The sequence below is a fragment of the Hakea prostrata genome, chromosome 2 (genome assembly GCF_041222555.1).
Source record: "Hakea prostrata isolate BN-2017 chromosome 2, UWA_Hpros_2, whole genome shotgun sequence".
In the NCBI taxonomy this organism is placed as follows: Eukaryota; Viridiplantae; Streptophyta; class Magnoliopsida; order Proteales; family Proteaceae; genus Hakea; species Hakea prostrata.
Window position 1 is genome coordinate 9,980,852 of NC_142601.1, and position 17,838 is coordinate 9,998,689.

The following is a 17,838-nucleotide window of genomic DNA, read 5'->3' on the forward strand; positions in this document are numbered from 1 at the left end:
GTAAAGGGTGTTCTTGCCCTATTGAATATAGATTGTAAGGGTTTGAGCTCTACCCACCATATTGAAAGAGAATCACTAGTGGAATACTCTCTTGAGGCCAAGAGAGGGAGTAGACATAGACTTGCAAAATCGAACCACTATAAAATCCTTGTCTTGTGGTTGATTGCACTATCTTAATTACATTTGAAATTTATAATTTATCTTGTATTTGCAATTAAGCCAAAAAAATTTGGCAAATCCACTAATTGCAACCTATTCACCCCCCCCCCCCCTAGGTTGCTTAAACAAAATGGTTTCAAATCTTGCTACTAGAGAAAATGTTTCCTCAAAATCAATACCTTGTTTTTGTGAATACCCATTTACAACCAACCTTGCCTTGTGTTTTTGTAATGTTCCATCTGAGTTGTATTTGGTCTTGAATATCCCCTTCAAGCCAATTGTTTTTTGTTTTGAGGTAGATCAACCAAATCCCATATTCCATTCTTCTCTATAGCTGCAATTTCCTCTTTCATAGCATGCCTGCACTCCAACTTGTTTTCTGCCTCGTTATAACTATGAGAGTCTGATGCATAGAAAGCAAAGTGGAAGTGAAGATGAGGTAGAAACAAGTTACCGACCTACTATAACGTGAAAGTGAAGATGAGGAAGTACCTACCTAGGGATCTAGTCCTATGTCGAATAACAGCATCTGACCCGACCAACCAAGGCAAATTAGCCCCAAACTGGGAAGGCCCCTATATAGTCATCCAACAAGTCTAACCAAGAGCATATCACTCGGGTGACCTTGGACCAAAGAGGTAATTCCTTGGTCCCGGAACTCGAGCAATCTCAGAAAGTATTATCAGTAATGTAGACATTCTCCAATTTTGGTTCTTTTCCCTACATCTTTGTGAAGGGCTATGCCCTAATTATGACCTTTTATGATTTAATTACCTTAGACAATTTCTCTCAAAGGTGTTATGTTGCAAAACTTGAAATTCATCTCCAGTCGTTAATTGGTCGTGGCAACTAAGTTCTGGGTTGATCAAATAATAACTTCTCGGACTTTAAGCAAATACTTGTGGACAAGATGGTCCTCGTCCTTAAAGAGTAAATAATATCTGGAAAAGAAATCTAGAGATGCTTGAAATCCAAGTTATCATGCTCGGGGGGGGGGGGAGGAGAATGCACAACACTAGGCATTTAACCATGGCAACTTGGAAAGGTGCCTAAGTCAACAAGTTTAAACTTCAAACAGGATACCTCAACCAGAGGGTCTCGAGAAAATGCTGAAACAAGTTCGAGCAGACAAATGTTCAGTAAACAAGCTATCTACTCCAAATCAATTGAGAAATCAAGGCATTAAGCAAAGGAACGAGTATTATAAGTTACAAAGTTTATAGAAGTTCCTCGGATTATGATTGAGCAAATCAAGTTCAAAAGACTAATAAACACAATTAAGAAAGTTAAGAATATTACAAATTCAAATATCGACAAAACATTATCAACAACAATTCTAGACCATACTAGCCACAATAATTTAGATAAAAATCAGAAAATTTCAATCAGTCAGATCGTCGTTGTTCTCACCCTCATCACAACCTCTCTCCCCTAGCTGCTCCACGCCTTGGGCCCTTTCTTCGTCTGTGTCCCCAGCCTCATCTACTTGCTCATTGGTATCCACTGTCTAGTCACTCTTGGCTCTTGATGAAGTGCCAACTTTCAATCCCTCCTCAGGATCCGGCTCCCAATCGGAGTCAAGGAAATCCTGAACATCCACCTCCTTTGGTACAGGGAAGGGTGGAAGATCGAACACCCAGCCAAGACTAGGAATCTTTAAAATCATCAAAGATGCTTGAGCCAATAAAAATTTTGAATTTCTAGAGGTTGAGCCCTCACAACTCCCCAATGATTCCAAAAAAGGTGCACGCTAGCCAGAGTTGAAGGCTGACGCAACCACCTTGGAAATGAAAGCCCTACATTCGGCAGTCCAAACCCATCAACGGATGACCTTGCGACATAAGTCATTTGAAAGATCCTCGAAATTCATCGAGGACCTCCGGGAAAATTCCCCCTTCAACTCTTCTACCTCTGTTTTCACCATCAAGCTCTGCCCCACTGCCGCCTCCAGCTCCTTCGTCTTCTCCGCCTAAGCTCTCTCTTTTTTCTTCAGCTCCAATTTTAGTTTTGTCACTTTGTCCTCAGCCGCCTTAGATCAACCCTCCAAGGATGCAACCTTCCCAACCAACACAACCCCCTTATTTATCATTTGGTTGTTGGTCAACCAAAGGCTGGCCAACTAAGCTTCTTTCTCTGTCAGGTTGTTGGTTAGGTAGTGCACAACCAGGTGATCTTCACGTTCAGCCTCTAAACTCTCACCCAAATCTTGTGTCATACTGCAAAGCAACCTTGAAGTTGCAGAGAAAGATTAGTCAGGAATTTCATAAGTTCAGGAAAAAAATAAGGAAAACATTGTAACTTACTTAGTCATGACATTATGAGTCCTTTGAGATCCCCAATCTCGCACAAAAACTATTGGTTGGCGAGGAGAAGGACTCCTAAGAGCCAACCCCTAGAAAAGGCAGTCCCACTCTACTGGTTGTTGATCACGTATGATTCGGAGTTTAACAACCAAGAAGAACGAAGTATAGGAAGCTCGGTGGATCTAGCCATCGAGAGATCCATGCTCGGCAAAATGCGGACTTGGAGGCAGTTGGCTAGGGAGCTCGAAGTCAACCTCCTCAACCTACACCCTTGACAAATGGTCGGGCTACTTCTTCTTTTCTAGCCAGGGTGAAAGATCTATTGGGGGCTTGGATGAATTCCCCTTCTTGTGCCTTAGAAGTTTGACCAGGGGGAGGGGCATGTCTTCCTCTCAACGAAGTTGACCTTTGAGGTTTGGTCGGGCAACAAGCTTCAGCCTCTTTTATCTCTTCATTAGCCTATCGAGCACACTCCGCTGGACTGAGTAGCACTAGAGAATTCAAGACAAAACCCAGACCAATGCTAGATAAAGTACACAAGCTCAAAAAGAAAAATAACATAATCACAGGGGGGACACGTTAGGAAGAAACCCCCAGTGACGCAGGGGGCGCTGTTAATGGCATATTGGTTATTGTTCTCAATCGATAGCTTAAGGATTCACCCCTTGGCATTCTCCTCAGCATCACTCAGATCTAGAAAGTCATTGGATCATTTGGCCAATCTACGTGTCTTGGAAATTGGGAGAGGGTTGGTCAGTGGACGGAGAAAGAAAACTTGTGAACGCCATCCCTTGGTGTTCAATGGGAGTGGGTCATTCCCGACCAAGTTTCCATCCCAGCTACACTGGAAGGATGTGTGCTTTGACACACAAAACCACCCCGTCCTACTCCTGCTTCTTGGCCATAAAAAATGAAAAAAGAGTGCAAGAGATTGTCTCACTTTAACGTCTTTCCCTTGGCAGAACCTCCAAAAAAAATCACGCTCCACCAGCTTTTCGATGCCAAGTCCCTAGACATTTGGAAGTAGTTAAGGATCTCGATGAAGAGGGGTTGAGGGGGGAGTCGAGAACCGCTCTTTAAGGAATCTTCATAAATTGCAAACTCCCCTGGTCGAGGAGTGCATACTCCTTCGTGACTGGCCGGGACACGGAGGATGTAATTGGGAGGGATCTCATACTTTTCCTAGATATACTCTAGTCGGCCCTCGATCATATAGGAAGGTTGAAACTCAAGATTGGAGGTGGAGAGTTATAGTCAATGTGGTCCGGAGTAAGACCTTTGCTTTGTTCAACCGCATCCTCCTCAGGGGTTAGGCTATCTCTCCGTCATTTCCTTTCTACTTTAAACCTTGCTCGAGCACTCAAAATGGACTTACCACGGTCATGGATTTGGACTGGTCGAGGATGTGAGTCATGCTCAGATTCCTCCTTAGCATTGCCTAATGATTCTTGAGCAGACACAAATGCGCTTGACTGCTCAAATTGACCACTGGACGCCTGAGCCGTTTGACCTAACCACTCACTTTCAGCACCGCTAGTGGTCGGCAAGTCAAAGTGTTTCACTAGGAGTTCTATGGGGTTTAGAGACCATCATCTTGAACCTCTTAACCAATACCATCCCTACACTATAGCAAAGGTTAGGCAACCTAAGGGCCTGTTTGGTTACATGAGTCTGGAGATTTCAAATATCTAGAGATTTCAAATCTATAAAGTCGTAATTTATAAAATTAAATATTTGGTTGTGGAATGAAATCTGTGGATTCATCTTAAAAAAATTTTTGATCGACGTGATTTTTGTGAATGTGCAAATGTATAGCTTTTTTGAAATCTCTGGATTTCACCCCTTACCCATAAATCTACAAATTCACATTTTTAGTGTAAAAAGGTGAATCTCTAGATTTCGTGAATCTAGAGATTTTTACAACCAAACGGGTATAATTTCAAATTCATGAATCCAGAGATTTGAAATCTTTGGATTCATTAACCAAACTGGCCCTAAAAGTCTCTAGGCTTAGGGGCATCGGGATGAATAGAGACCCGAAAACGAAGATACAAAATGAAGAAAGAATCACAGCAAAATCCAAACAACAACAATCACAAAATAGACAAGATGGCCATGGTAAGCACTGTCGATGGCAGCAAAGAAACAAAGAAGTAAGGGGAGTAGGGACTTACTTGTTGAAGACCAAGAAGGAGCATAGCGCTGACAAAAATGAAAATTGTCAAAGGCCTTAAGAGTTCTCTAGTAACCAATGGACTATACGCACAAGAGAGAAGACAGAGAATAGAGAAACAAAATTGAAGAAAATGAAATAAAGAGAGGCGCTTTTTTATGTCCTCAAGGTTCTGATCCTATGGATCAAGATAAGCAATATTGGACGGCCCTTATATTGTGTCCTTTTGGATTCTACAGATGCCAATCTCACGATGTGGATAGGACCCATTTGAATGGTTGAGATTAAGGGCCCTTTCGAATTTCAAAAATCATTATGACACGATGGGACAACACAGCCACGTGGCGCATGCAACAGAAGCCTTGGAAAATGTGTGTCATCACACATGTGTAACGGTTGATTCACCATCAACGCACCTCTTCGTTACTCAAGGCACTGGTTAGGCATTAACGCAACAATTTAGACTTTTTCAATCAAAGTGTGACCTACTCGCTCAAACAGTAAGTTGGTCGGCCAAAGTTGAGTCCCTAGGTCTATGCATAAGGATACCGTGACCAAGTGACTGGGGGGCTAGTGACATGGTTGGACCAAACAAAAGACCAAGTTGGTCAAACCAAACAGCATGTCGTGGCCAGTAAGTAACGTGCACGGGTAGAATTGCTACCAACTCTCCCTAGATCTTCAGAAGGGACTCCCATATGAGCAAGGAAGGTGGAACCAGTGTTGGAGACCATGAAGGACTCTGCCACTAAGTACGCTAGGAATGCCTTTCATCGGATTTCCAAGAAGGTTTTGGGAAGAACAATTGTATGACCACGGTAACAGTTGAGCACTTATATAAACTACTACTTATTATTAGGCATGTACACTCTAGTCCACATTCTAGTATTCAAAACTATGCAACTTGCATTCTTCTCCTAAAGCTATGAGTATTCACTTACTTGATCGTAGGAGGCGTTCCTCCGTTAACCAGGTTGAGCACGTTGTTTTGCTGGTCAATTCGGTTTGCATTAACGAACAGGTTTTTTGAGCAACAGGGAAGATGATGGAAAATATTTTCCAATTATTTAACAAAATGATAGCATTTTTTTTTCCCAATGCAGGGTTGGTAGAGTGGTAAAGACTCACACTTCTTAGTGAAGAGGCTATCGGTTCGACCCTTGTGGATGACATATGTAATACCCTCATCCCCTATATATAAAAACTCTCCTGCTTTAGAAGAAGAAAAAAATGATGGCATTTTGGTCTAAAAACATTGTAAACTCTTCCATAGGCTCTTCGTCGCCTTCTTCTTCAATCTTCATCTTCTTCGCCTTGGGTTTATGTACCTACAACTTTGGATCAACATCTAACTCAAGATCCCAACGGCGAATGAGACGATGTCTGCTACCATCAATAGGGGCCATCAAAGTGGTCCACACTGGTGATTTCTGGGGATCATAGGGGATTTCACAGCCTCCAGGTGTTTGGAGTGAGTTGGCTGGAGTAGAGTTCATAGTGGTCAACCACAACTTGTGCCCAGAGACGTAAGGGGATTCTAAATCTACCCTCTAAGGGATTGGTTTAGATGGCAATCTCACCATGGCCGGTTTGGAAGGCGTGCTCTGCAGGTCCTGGAATCTGGGACCTGACATTTGAAGGAAACCTAAACCCTTGGAGGAAGGGTTCAGGAGTAGTGGTCTTAATTTTGCAGGGTTGTAAGCATCAACTTCTTTGTCATGGGCATAAGGAATGGGCACCAATTAGAAATATGAGCAGAAGCACTAGGACCTTGGTTGCTGGTGCTAGGACTAGGATCATCAGGCCTGCTTTACATGAAAGAGCTTGAGTTCCAGGAGGAACAAAATCAGGATGGTCAGCCTTTAAGGAGGATGAAGAGTCAACACAATCGTAAGATTGAAACAAGAATGGAAGTTTTTATATCCTGGAGGGAAGAACTAAACTTTTCGATTCAATGGTTAGGATTAAATAAAGACAAACGATCATGATAAAGGAAGACAATCATGAAGGAGGAATTAACCATTCGCACTCGTTCGAACTTCTGAGCTTCAATTAAATAAATTTTTCCTACCGAAGTGACAGAATCAAGGCCAAACATAAGAATGGATTGAAAATGGAGAACTCTATCTCTCAAAAGTTTCTTCAGAAAGAACAATATTCAGCTGCTTTAAAAAGACATAGAAAACACGATTTTATAGTGCCAAGAAACCCTAAAACAGAAAAGGAAATTATGAAATGCCACTAAAAATAGTTAAATACCCTCAAAATGATCCCAAAACGCGGAAAAAAACGACGTTTTGGATCAACATGACGAATTTCATCTCATTTCGAGTCCAAGACCCTGACTTACCCCATGTACCACTGCATATACATCAAGTTCTATTTGGAACACACAGATTTGTTTCAAGGGAGAATAGAGAGTCACTCCCCACAGAAATAAGCATTTCGGATCCTAACAACCAACGAGTGATAGAGATAAATGGCAAATCAAATGGGACTCCAATGACAATGAGGTGATGGTTGGGCAACGGATGAGCTTTCAGCATGTTCCCAGGTGACAATTATGGTGAAGAAGGAAGGTCGTATTTCAGAAAATAAACTTGAATACCAGCCATACGAAGCCATTAGATGAACAACTTCGAATTTCTAACCAATATCAATCAAGAGCTGAAGAAGATCAGGCATTGGGGATTTTTGTGGAGCACCTCACGTAAAGATACCCTCAAGTAACTCCTGATTAAGTCACGTGAAGGTATCTAAAACAAACCTGATTGGATTGCCTAAGCTGGACCATACGTAGAGAGTTAAGAGGTACTAGGCACTTAGAACCATCTACCAAAATGTAATCCTGCTGACCAAGGTTTTCGGTAGCTTTCAACTTGGTAAACAAGCTTGGGGGCTTGTGTTAGGGATAAATCATCCCATTACCGGTCCTACCCGGTTCAGCCAGTTGTTCACCCGTCTGGCCAACAAAACTAGAGAATCAATCATATGACAAAACAAATCTAGACCATACAAGGGCAAGGTAGATCCGACGGAAGAGAGCAAACCAACATACAAACCAAACAATATAACTAGGGTAAGTGCGGAAACCAAGGTAAAGCTAGGAATTCATTGAAGCTCTGAGCTACATTTTCTTTGAACCTTCATTGACTTGATCATCTGAGGCAGATTGCCAATCCCACTGATTGACCCGCCGCTAATGACTGGTGTTTGAGTGGATACAGGCGCAAATCCATTTTGGTGGAGATCTAGGTGCAACTCTCAAATCGAACCAACTCATTTGCTCGCATGTTGATCCGGCTGAATCAGACCTCCAAGGAAAATTTGGCAGCAACAAAGGTTGTCTTTCACATGAGATGTAGAAGAGGATTTGGTTGTGACAGGGAGGGTTGTGGGTGGGAATTGAGAAAGTACGATCCACAAATTTGGGAAGACCATGACTTGAATGCAAGAATCACAGTAGATGGTTGTTTCCACATAATTTAATGGTGATGAAGTTGTTGAGGGTCGGGAATGAATCAGAGGTAGGTTCAAAACCTGGGCTCCAAACGCCATGCTAAAACTTGTTGTTCATTTGAAATTAATGTTAAACTATGAGAGGCAGAAGGCACAAGAAAGAGAAAGAGAGAGCAAGGTTTACATGGTTTGGTCGCTTGCCATCTTATGTCCATGGAATAAAGACTCTTTTCACCATATGATTCGTTTAATTAAACCACCTCTTATACAGCTCGATTCACATCCTCTACAATTCCTACCCCCTGTAATTCCTATCTAGGATTATGATGCATGGCAATTAATTATCCAATGGCTAGAATTAGAATCCAGCTAAGAATTGAATCTAATAAATCCCGAAATTTTCTCACAATTTTAGGCTTAGTTTTAGGGATTTATTAGATTCAAATCCTAATTGGGTTCTAATTATGACCCTTAGATTATTAACCGCTATGCGTCACAATCTTGATAGGAATTACAAGAAATTGTAATGGTGACAATTGTGGAAGATGTGAACCCGCTTGAGTCGTGTTGTGCACCGTTATTAGGACTCAAAAGTTCAAAAGCCAAAAAAAGCATCCAGTATGCTTACAAATCAGGGGAACTTATTTTATTTCTTATCATCCTGACATAGTCAAGAAACAATTCCAAACAAACTAGATGAGAGTCATGGATAGAACACACAGTCAACACACAAGATCCATCGGGATTAAAGGAGGTCAAAAGATATACTATCCGTTTACTTCTTGCAGACAATTCCATGGCCAGTCATGCCACTCCTGCAGTCCATGTCAGCATATTCGGACGAAGCTCTAGAGATTGAAAGTCCTCCTGGGCGGAAGCGAGCCACAGAGCAATCAATGGAGAACAGATCCGACGAGGAGAACTCACGAACCCCACCCATCACCGGCATTGCCGCCGATATCTTAACCCTGCTGGTGTAGTCATTTCTGTATGTCTGACCTAACACGCCATGCACGTCATTGCTCAAAGTGAAGAATTTGAAGCCCAACTCTAGATGAGCAAAGCAGTCATCGTTAGTGATGCCATAGTTGTGAACCCTTGACTCTTCCTCTGTGATTGGGACAACCGTGGCCGTGATCCTGAAGTTTCCTTGAACTTCGAAGGTGATGGAGTTGGTGGAGCGTGTCCTAACAATGGAAACTGCTGGAGTGGTGGTGGATTGCCAAGATGCACCTTCGGACTGAGCAAGGAAGATGGGCTCGCCGTCAAAAGTAAGGGTAAGGCGGTCGACAGAGTCATCCCAGGTGGAGGTCTTGAGAGCACCTAGGTAGAGACGGTGGGAGTCAAAGAGAACTCCTAAAGCCTGGACCCATGTGAAGTCCCTCTGCATGTTCTGGTTGCGACGGCCGATGAAGTGTGCATTAATGTGGACATTAGAGTCGGAGATGAGGCAGAAGTCGCGGTCCTTCTTGCCGTGGAAGTAGAAGGTGATGCCGTCACCACCTATGAATCTCGGATCTTGGCAAACTGCACCCGGCATGTCGCACTCTGTTTTAAGAAATACAGTCAAAGTCATCAGTGAAAAGTGAGACGTTACAAGCTTGATCTAAAAACTAACACTGGAGGTAGAGTGAAATTAAGCATGAGAGAAATGAACTCACTGCATACGGGCTTGCAAGATACGCAATCGACTACACAATCTCCTTGGCAATTCGAAGGACAAGTGAACTCTTGATCATAACAACTGCTGTACTTCTTGACTTTGCATTTCACTTTCTTCTCTTTCTTAGGTGGAGCAGGCGTAGAAGGTGTAGGAGGTGGTGGTGGAGATGGAGTCTCTCCTTGCTGCGGAGGAGGAGGTGGAATCTCTCCTTGTTGTGGTGGAGGTGGTGGTGTCACTACAGGTGGTGGAGGTGAAGGCACAATTTCCTGCGGTGGTGGCGGAGGTGGACTTTCTCCTTTGGGTGGAGGAGATGGAGTCTCTTGCGGAGGTGGAGGTGGATTCTCTCCATGCTGTGGCGGAGGTGGTGGTGTCACTACAGGTGGTGGAGGTGAAGGCACAATGTTCTGCGGTGGTGGCGGAGGTGGACTTGATCTTTTGGGTGGTGGAGGTGAAGGCACAATTTTCTGTGGTGGTGGTGGAGGTGGGCTTGCTCCTTTGTGTGGAGGAGGTGGAGTTTCTCTTTTGTGCGGAGGAGGAGGAGGTGGATGATGCTGGCCTTCATTGTCCCCCCCTTGACCGTTATCGTCTCCTCCATTGTTGTCTCCTCCATTGTTATTATCATCTCCTCCATTGTTATTGTCATCTCCTCCCTTATTGTTTCCTCCATTATCATCCCCCTGGTTCTGGTTCTGATCAGCTGCAACAGCCACAAAAAGCATGGCCAGAAGAAGAACACAAGCAACCTGGCGCATCACTACTCTCCCCATTTTTTTCTTTTCTCTGGCAACTCTATTTATTGCAGAGTTGTTTTGATTTGTATTGAAGGTTGTGAGTCCGGGACTTCCTTTTATACTAGTGTTTGATGGCCAATGACTCCCTGGATAGAGTGCAAAATATAATACTACTCACGTGGTACAACTGCAAAACCTAAACAGCAAGCAAATTTTCACTGGACCTCAAAAACCTTGCTTCACTTGGGATCCTTACTGAACTCTTTACGTGCATATGTTGGGAACTCTTAGCAAATTGGAACGGTGCTGATAGGTTCACCCAAAGAAGCATTAGGTCTTAAAGTCAACTCCATACACACTTCTGGCCATAAAGTCATGCACTTGGGGCCACTTAGGTGCTCCTTAATTAATGCACAATACTTAATTAATGCAAAGTATATAGTTTAGATTTTTGTTAGATTTCGATCTGGATCTTAAGCAGCACCCAAATAATTTTCCTTACATTGTGGGTGTTAAAGATATTTTTCATAACTGAATGCTTCTCATCTACTCTAGGTAAGACCAAGTCCATGGGGTTGTAAGCTCAATATGGACCCATTGGATTATCCTCTTACACGAAAAAATAAGATATGGTATGTTGATTCAATCACAAGACATGAATGTAAACAGTGTAGAAATGGTAAAAAACGGTACGATATGATTTTGGTATATAGATGGTATAAAATGATATAGAAATGATTTATAAATGGTAAATATCGTTGATACCGCATCTTTTTTTTATAGATATTTTTTTATGGTAAGAATTGATACCGCATCTAGAAACCATATTTACATACCGTATTGTACTGTGCTTTAAATGATTTGAGATGGTACAATTCTAAACGGGCATTTTCAATTTCGATATACAATTTTGGTACTAAATTGACACCCTTACTAGAGAGTTCAGCCTTAAAATCTTGAAAGGTCACCAACCAATTGAAGCCTGTGAATAAACCCTCTAATTTGAAGTAAATCAACCAATGGGGTTGGCCCCAATCAACCAGAAACTTCAATTATAGACGTAAACATATACAAATTCTTTTCTGGTCTACTGTGACATGCATGTTACTCATTCATAAGATAACTAATACGTTTAATCTCCCTAAAGAGTGTCTGTTAGCCTAAGCCACGGAGAAGAATCCTTTATTTTATTTTTGGGTAATTTTCATCTAGACCCCCTAAGGTTGATCTATGTCATTTTTAGTCCAAATAAATGGACACTTTATATCTGCCTCCCCTGAGGTATCCAATAAGATCAATTAAGGGAGATACTAATGACTTTCTAAAATTCCTTCACCTTTGGGTAATAAGAAACTTATGAATCACACCATACCAAACATGCATGCAAAAAGCGTAAACCTTAGCCAACCAAGTAATATTTCAACCTTTGGGTTAGAATATACAAGGTCTCATATGTAACTTGCAAATACCATGAGACAACAATAACTTTCGAAAATTCCTTTCACCTTTGGGTGATAAAGAACTTCTAAATTATGCTTTCCAAAACATCATAATGTATTAACCCACATTTAAAAAAATTGAATGCAACAATAATCCTCGAAAATCTCATTACCTTTGAGTTAATGGAATTTCTTAAATTATTATTCATTCACACTTGAGTGCAAATATTAATATTACTTAGATAACATCACCTTTGGGCAAGTGTCACCAAACTTTGACTACTGTGGCAAACAATAAAAAGATGGGGGAGATGCCACTTTGGTGGATTACATTCCTCCTTTTATTATCTCCATCCAAAATTTGTAGTCGATAAGCAAAATATGCACAATATATTAATATAAAGCACAATCAGTAAGGGGTTAATATAAAATTAAATCTTTCTTTTCTTTCCTTTCCTTTCCTTTCTTCCTTTTCTCCCTTTTCTTTTCTTTTTTTTTTTTTTTTTTTTTTTTGGTCCAAAGCGAGACTGGGTGAAATTTTTTCTCCAAAACGAACCCAAAGCACCCACACAAGATAGGATTCAAGATCTTATCATCCCATATTATCAAAAACTTTACGAAAAAGAAAAAAAAACTTAAAAATTTCACGGATTAACAAGTCACGCAAAATATTACCATCCGCCCATTTAGATCCAATAGAAAACCGAATCAATAGAATCTAATTCCATAAAGATTTAGGATTTTAACTAAACCCTAAATCCTCCCATTGGATCTAATTCAAAATCAAATCAATATAATTTAGGGTTTTAATTAAATATTAGATCCTCACATTGGATCCAATCCAAAATCAAATCAACATAATTTAGGGTTTCAATTAAACCCTGGATCCAATCCAAAATCAAATCAACATAATTTAGGATTTCAATTAAACCATGGATCCTCACATTAGATCCAATCCAAAATCAAATCAACATAATTTAGGGTTTCAATTAAACCCTAGATCCTCCAATTAGATCCAATCCAAAACTAAACAACATAATTGGATATCTCTTTTCTTAAAAAAATCCTTTTAAACCATATGATCTATAAAAAAATTTGATCAAAACGAACAATCGATTCTAGTTTTGTAGGAAAGGCTCTGATGCCAATTGTTAGGCCTTCTAGTGTTTTCCTCAAAACCCTAATCAATAATAAAATCATGCAAGAACTAGAATATGATATTAAATTTAGAAAGTATTGGGCATACCTTACACCAGACGTATATTGAAGAAGATTGATGCAAACCTTGAATGCCAAATCTGCAGAGTGACGAAGCCTTCTCTAATCTCCACGTCTTTCTACCGTACCTCTTTCTTGTGAAGAGAGAAGAGAACAAAAGAACTTGAGAGATTGGAGGACCCCATCATAGCTATTTATAATAGCAATTCCAAATCCTAGTCTACTTTCACAATGAACCGGTTTGGCCCATCTCAAACCTAATGGCAGTGCATCGGCCCGATGTGTTGAGACCTCATCAATTATTAACCCCAGTAATTAATCAAAGCCCATAAATTGCCTAGGATAAACCTAACGGTCAAAGCTCAAAGCTCAGGGATGAAGAGAAGGGAATCAAGGAAGAGAGCTGCATTGACCCAATCACGGAAACCTTAATTGTAATAATCTCCTGATATTTCTAAAATAATGGTCTTGTCTTGTCTTGAAAAAAATCAGGTGAGAAGGGAATTGTGTTCGCAAACCCGAGGAGGAGGCGCAACCGCGGGGAGGTGTGTTCCGGCAAAACAGCTTGATCCAATCGATCGCCACCAACAGCTTGATCCAGTCTTGTAGGGAAGCATATGATTCGTTTGGTACGGAATGAACTGAACGGTCCGAGTTAAAGCCACTTAAATCGAGTCATAGCCACTTAAAATAACTTTTGTTGCACATGTTGATAATCAACGGTAGAGATCTAATCCAAGCTTTAAATTGAAATCGACCGTTCACTTGCTTGGAACAGTGCCACGTAGGAACTGCTCTCAAGCAAAATCCCCATTCTAATGGCAGATGGCATGGAAGAACTAGTGCAAATAAAATTGGATAACATCTACAGTTGATTTTTGGATCGAACTTCACTAATGCACAGGACCGTTCAGTAAGAAAAGAAATCATCTGATCGAAATCTCGAACAAGATTTCAATCTCGATCACTATTTTTCAACTGTCTACATCAAAAATTGCTTGAGATCCCAACCCAACAAAATGCTTGATTTTCCTCCGGTTTCAAGAGTTTGACAGTTAAATTAAGAATCTGATGGCCGGTTGAAGATAGTGCTTTCTCAGCATCGATGACACCAGTATCTAGATAATATATTAATACATTTTTTTACATATTTTATTCTTATCCAAAAGAAAAATATTGTTTGTTATTTAGAATGAAATAGGGTGGACAAAAAGAGTACTAATAATATATTATTTCCCATGAAAGTCCAAATAATTGAGTTTACCGGGAAGAGAATGGAAAATCATAAGAGAATCACCCGGAAAAGAGAAAGGAAAAAGAGGGAAAAAGAGGAGAGAAACGATTAGGGGTATTGAACTAATCTCAGTCATTTGATCTCAAATAGGACATGTAATGCAAAACTGTGAGAAAATGAATGGAAATTGGCACAGATAAAACTCTCACTTTCTGCATCTCATGAGTAAAAAAATCTCAAAGTCACTCTCAATTGGTTTGGTAAACTTCATGTCCCAGGTTCGAATCCCCTTTGCTCCTCTGTTTATTTTATTGGACAGTTATGTGTTATTTGATCTGGGCATGAGTCATACCGGCTTCTGTGCACTATACTAAGCCTCCAGTGGGGCTCGGCTGACAGGGCCAATGCTTGCGCTGGTCGTTCACAGGACTAATGCTTGCATAGGTTGCACTCAATAAAAAGTCAGAACATTGCGTAACAGGGGGCGCTAGGTCGCCGCTACAACATCCCCTCTTTTTCTTACCAAAAAAAAAAAAGAGAGTAAAAAAAATCCCATCATTTAAAGGTGAGTTTTTTAGACTCTGTATTTTGCTTTTCTCTATATTTTCATTTTTACTTTCTAGTCCATCATCTTACTTCACGTGAATTCCACAGTTTTAATCATCTCACCCTATTTTTTTCATGCAAATAAATCGTTGTGGGCCTATTTGGTTACTTGAGTCTGAAAATTTAAAAAATCTAGAGATTTCAAATCTATAGACTTCAAATCTGTGGAGTCAAGGTTCATAAAATTAATTGTTTGGTTAGCCTAAATTTTTTGAATGAAATCTATAGATTCATCCTAAAAAAATATTTTTGGAGTCATGGTTCAAATGTTTTAACACTTTTATAGTAGGGATGAAATCTCTAGATTTCACCTTATACCCATAAATCTACAGATTCACGTTTTTAGTGTAAAAAGGTGAATCTCTAGATTTCATGAATCCAAAGAATCACACAACCAAACAGGTATAAATCTCTCATTTATGAATCCAGATATTTCAAATCTCTGGATTCATGTAACCAAACAGGCCCAGCTTTATCTTTACGCCTATAATGCCACGGGGAAAACCAGGAACCGAATCAAATGTGATGAGAGGTTCCAAACGAAACCCTAGAATCAAGTTTCATACTGTCATCGTATGAGATGTAGAGGAGTATAATCCTCCACCCTAAGTGTTCAAATCTACTTGATGCCTCTGACCCAAGAACCCTAAGTGTTCAAATCTACTAGATGCCTCTGACCCAAGAATATTATTTTGTTTCTAGGGTTAAAAACCAAAGCAAATCAGGCTCAGAAAACCCACCAAGTTAGCTTTTGGGTTTAGAATTCTCAAACCCTATCATGATAGGATTGAATAGATTGGGTTGAGGTTGAAGTCCCTAGAATTCTAGGGTTGAGTTTAGCCTAGCCTGACCCCAACTCGGCCCATTGACACCACCAGCTATTCTATACTCAAATTACAATGGGCAGAAACCAGGACCAGAAAACTAGAGGCAGTTGAGTAGTTTTGGGAACAAATCTAGGTGCAAACAAAACTATGAACTCAAACTCAACTGCAACTCATGCTCTTACTCCTTGGGTCCTGTCGCAGTCATATATTTCTCTTTCAGATATTTCAGATATTTTATACGGATATGGATGCAAACCGAATTTTATCCGTTTGCTGAGCCACGAAATGCTGCAGCTGTGTCTTTCTCGAACTTGTCAATGAACATATAATTGGAGTTGCAGAAGCAGAACAAAGGGTTCTGAGAACAGTGTAAGAAAATTCTACCGAATTCTGTATTGATGAAACACCACAAGCGAAGAATTCTTGAAGACATCGATGCCTCACCAGCACCATTTAGTTCCTTTATGTTCAGTTCTCCGGCACAGATTCATCTTTCCACTGCGAACAACTTAAATGACAATTTGTCATCTCTCATTGAGACAACTGATCAAACACCATCAGGGCAACCCAACACGAGCATCGATTCCACCTCATTTGTTTTCGGAGGGGTGGTACTCCTCCTTGCGGTTTGCTTCGTGATTTTCCTCTCAATCTACGTCCACTGCTTCGCCGACGATAACCCACCTGACGGTATCCGAGGCCACCAAACACTCAGAGGTTCATGTTTTGGCATCGACCCTAAAATCATCCAATCTCTTCCTTTGTTTGCCTGCGACAGCAACGTCAAGGAGCTCGATGATTGTCCAATTTGCCTCACTGAATTCGAAGAGAAAGAATTGGTGAAGATGATTCCCTTCTGCGGCCACTTCTTTCATCCACAATGTATAGACATGTGGTTGTCCGCTCAGGGTTCCTGTCCTCTCTGTCGATCTACCCAGCTCTTCCGCCCTCTTCCTTCTCCTCCTCAGTTGAAGGCTATATGCGATGCTACATCTCTTCCGGGTAGCAGCAGAGATGTTTCCCTTTCAATCAGCATGGAGAGTGATGCTCAGCAGCGACAGGTGTTTCGACCAGTACCAACGCCATCATCATCAGCAAGTGTAACGAGGGCTAATAGCTTCTCTTCTTCAACTTCTTCCAGCGTAGGAGTAGGAGACGGAGATGGAGATGGCGTGTTTTCGCTGCGAAGGAGCACCAGCTTCTAGGAAGTCGCCGCCGAGATGCAACACTCTGTTCTACAAACGACAAAATCTCAACATTGTACAAATGCTATAAGAAGACATTCGAATCTCAACATTGTACAAATTCCTCAGTTCTGCTAGAAGAATTGTTTCTTTCTCTGTAAGTCCTCTGCCATGCACAGATGAAAGAAACATCCAGGTACTTCTACTTTAGACTGGAAAATGGCAATATCAAGCATGTTTTGAGCCGAATGGCACATCCAACATCACAAATGATCACTATTTTCCCTATCCTGGCATGAAGCCCTACCCACAAACCTAACAGCAAACAAAACCCATGTCCTAAGAAGTGTTTTCAATTACGAGGCTTTACACCCTACCTATGGTGATTTGGAGTTGATGTCACAATCTATAGAGGCATTACACTCAGTAGAGGACCAGCAGGGACCAGAGTAAAGTAAAGCTCAGTTGAGCAACAACTCATAAGATAGCATTAGACCCACCAACAAACTTAAATCAATGCATTTCAAATCTATATAGAAGCTTCGTGGGAATCCTCTACGTATAAAGGAGGATGTGGCTGCTTGATATGGGACCCAGTAGGGAAGTTCTTGGCTGCACTTCACTTGGCTTCGGCTATAGTGTTATATTCAAATTGTTAGGCTGCAGTTTGGACTCTAAATGGGGCTTACTAATTCCTTGGTTGCTTATGTAGCAGCATTTCTGAAGTCATACACTCACTCACTTTACTTTTTGGGTTTTTAGAGATTAGGCATGTAGCAGCATATCTGAAGTCATGCACACACTTTGTGTTTTGGGTTTTTTGAGATTAGGTACATTAGCAG

General features: G+C 40.9%; 1 protein-coding gene across 1 annotated transcript; it reads right to left on the bottom strand.

Annotated features, from left to right (window-relative positions):
- Positions 1-8,650: 8,650 nt before the first annotated feature.
- Positions 8,651-10,561, bottom strand: LOC149023671 (uncharacterized). Its single transcript, XM_089142832.1, has 2 exons — positions 9,756-10,561; positions 8,651-9,642 (listed from the first exon to the last, which is right to left on the bottom strand). Exons 1-2 carry the CDS (start codon positions 10,522-10,524, stop codon positions 8,870-8,872), a joined length of 1,542 nt encoding a protein of 513 aa, XP_088998958.1. The 5' UTR covers positions 10,525-10,561; the 3' UTR covers positions 8,651-8,869.
- Between the last annotated feature and the right edge of the window lie 7,277 nt (positions 10,562-17,838).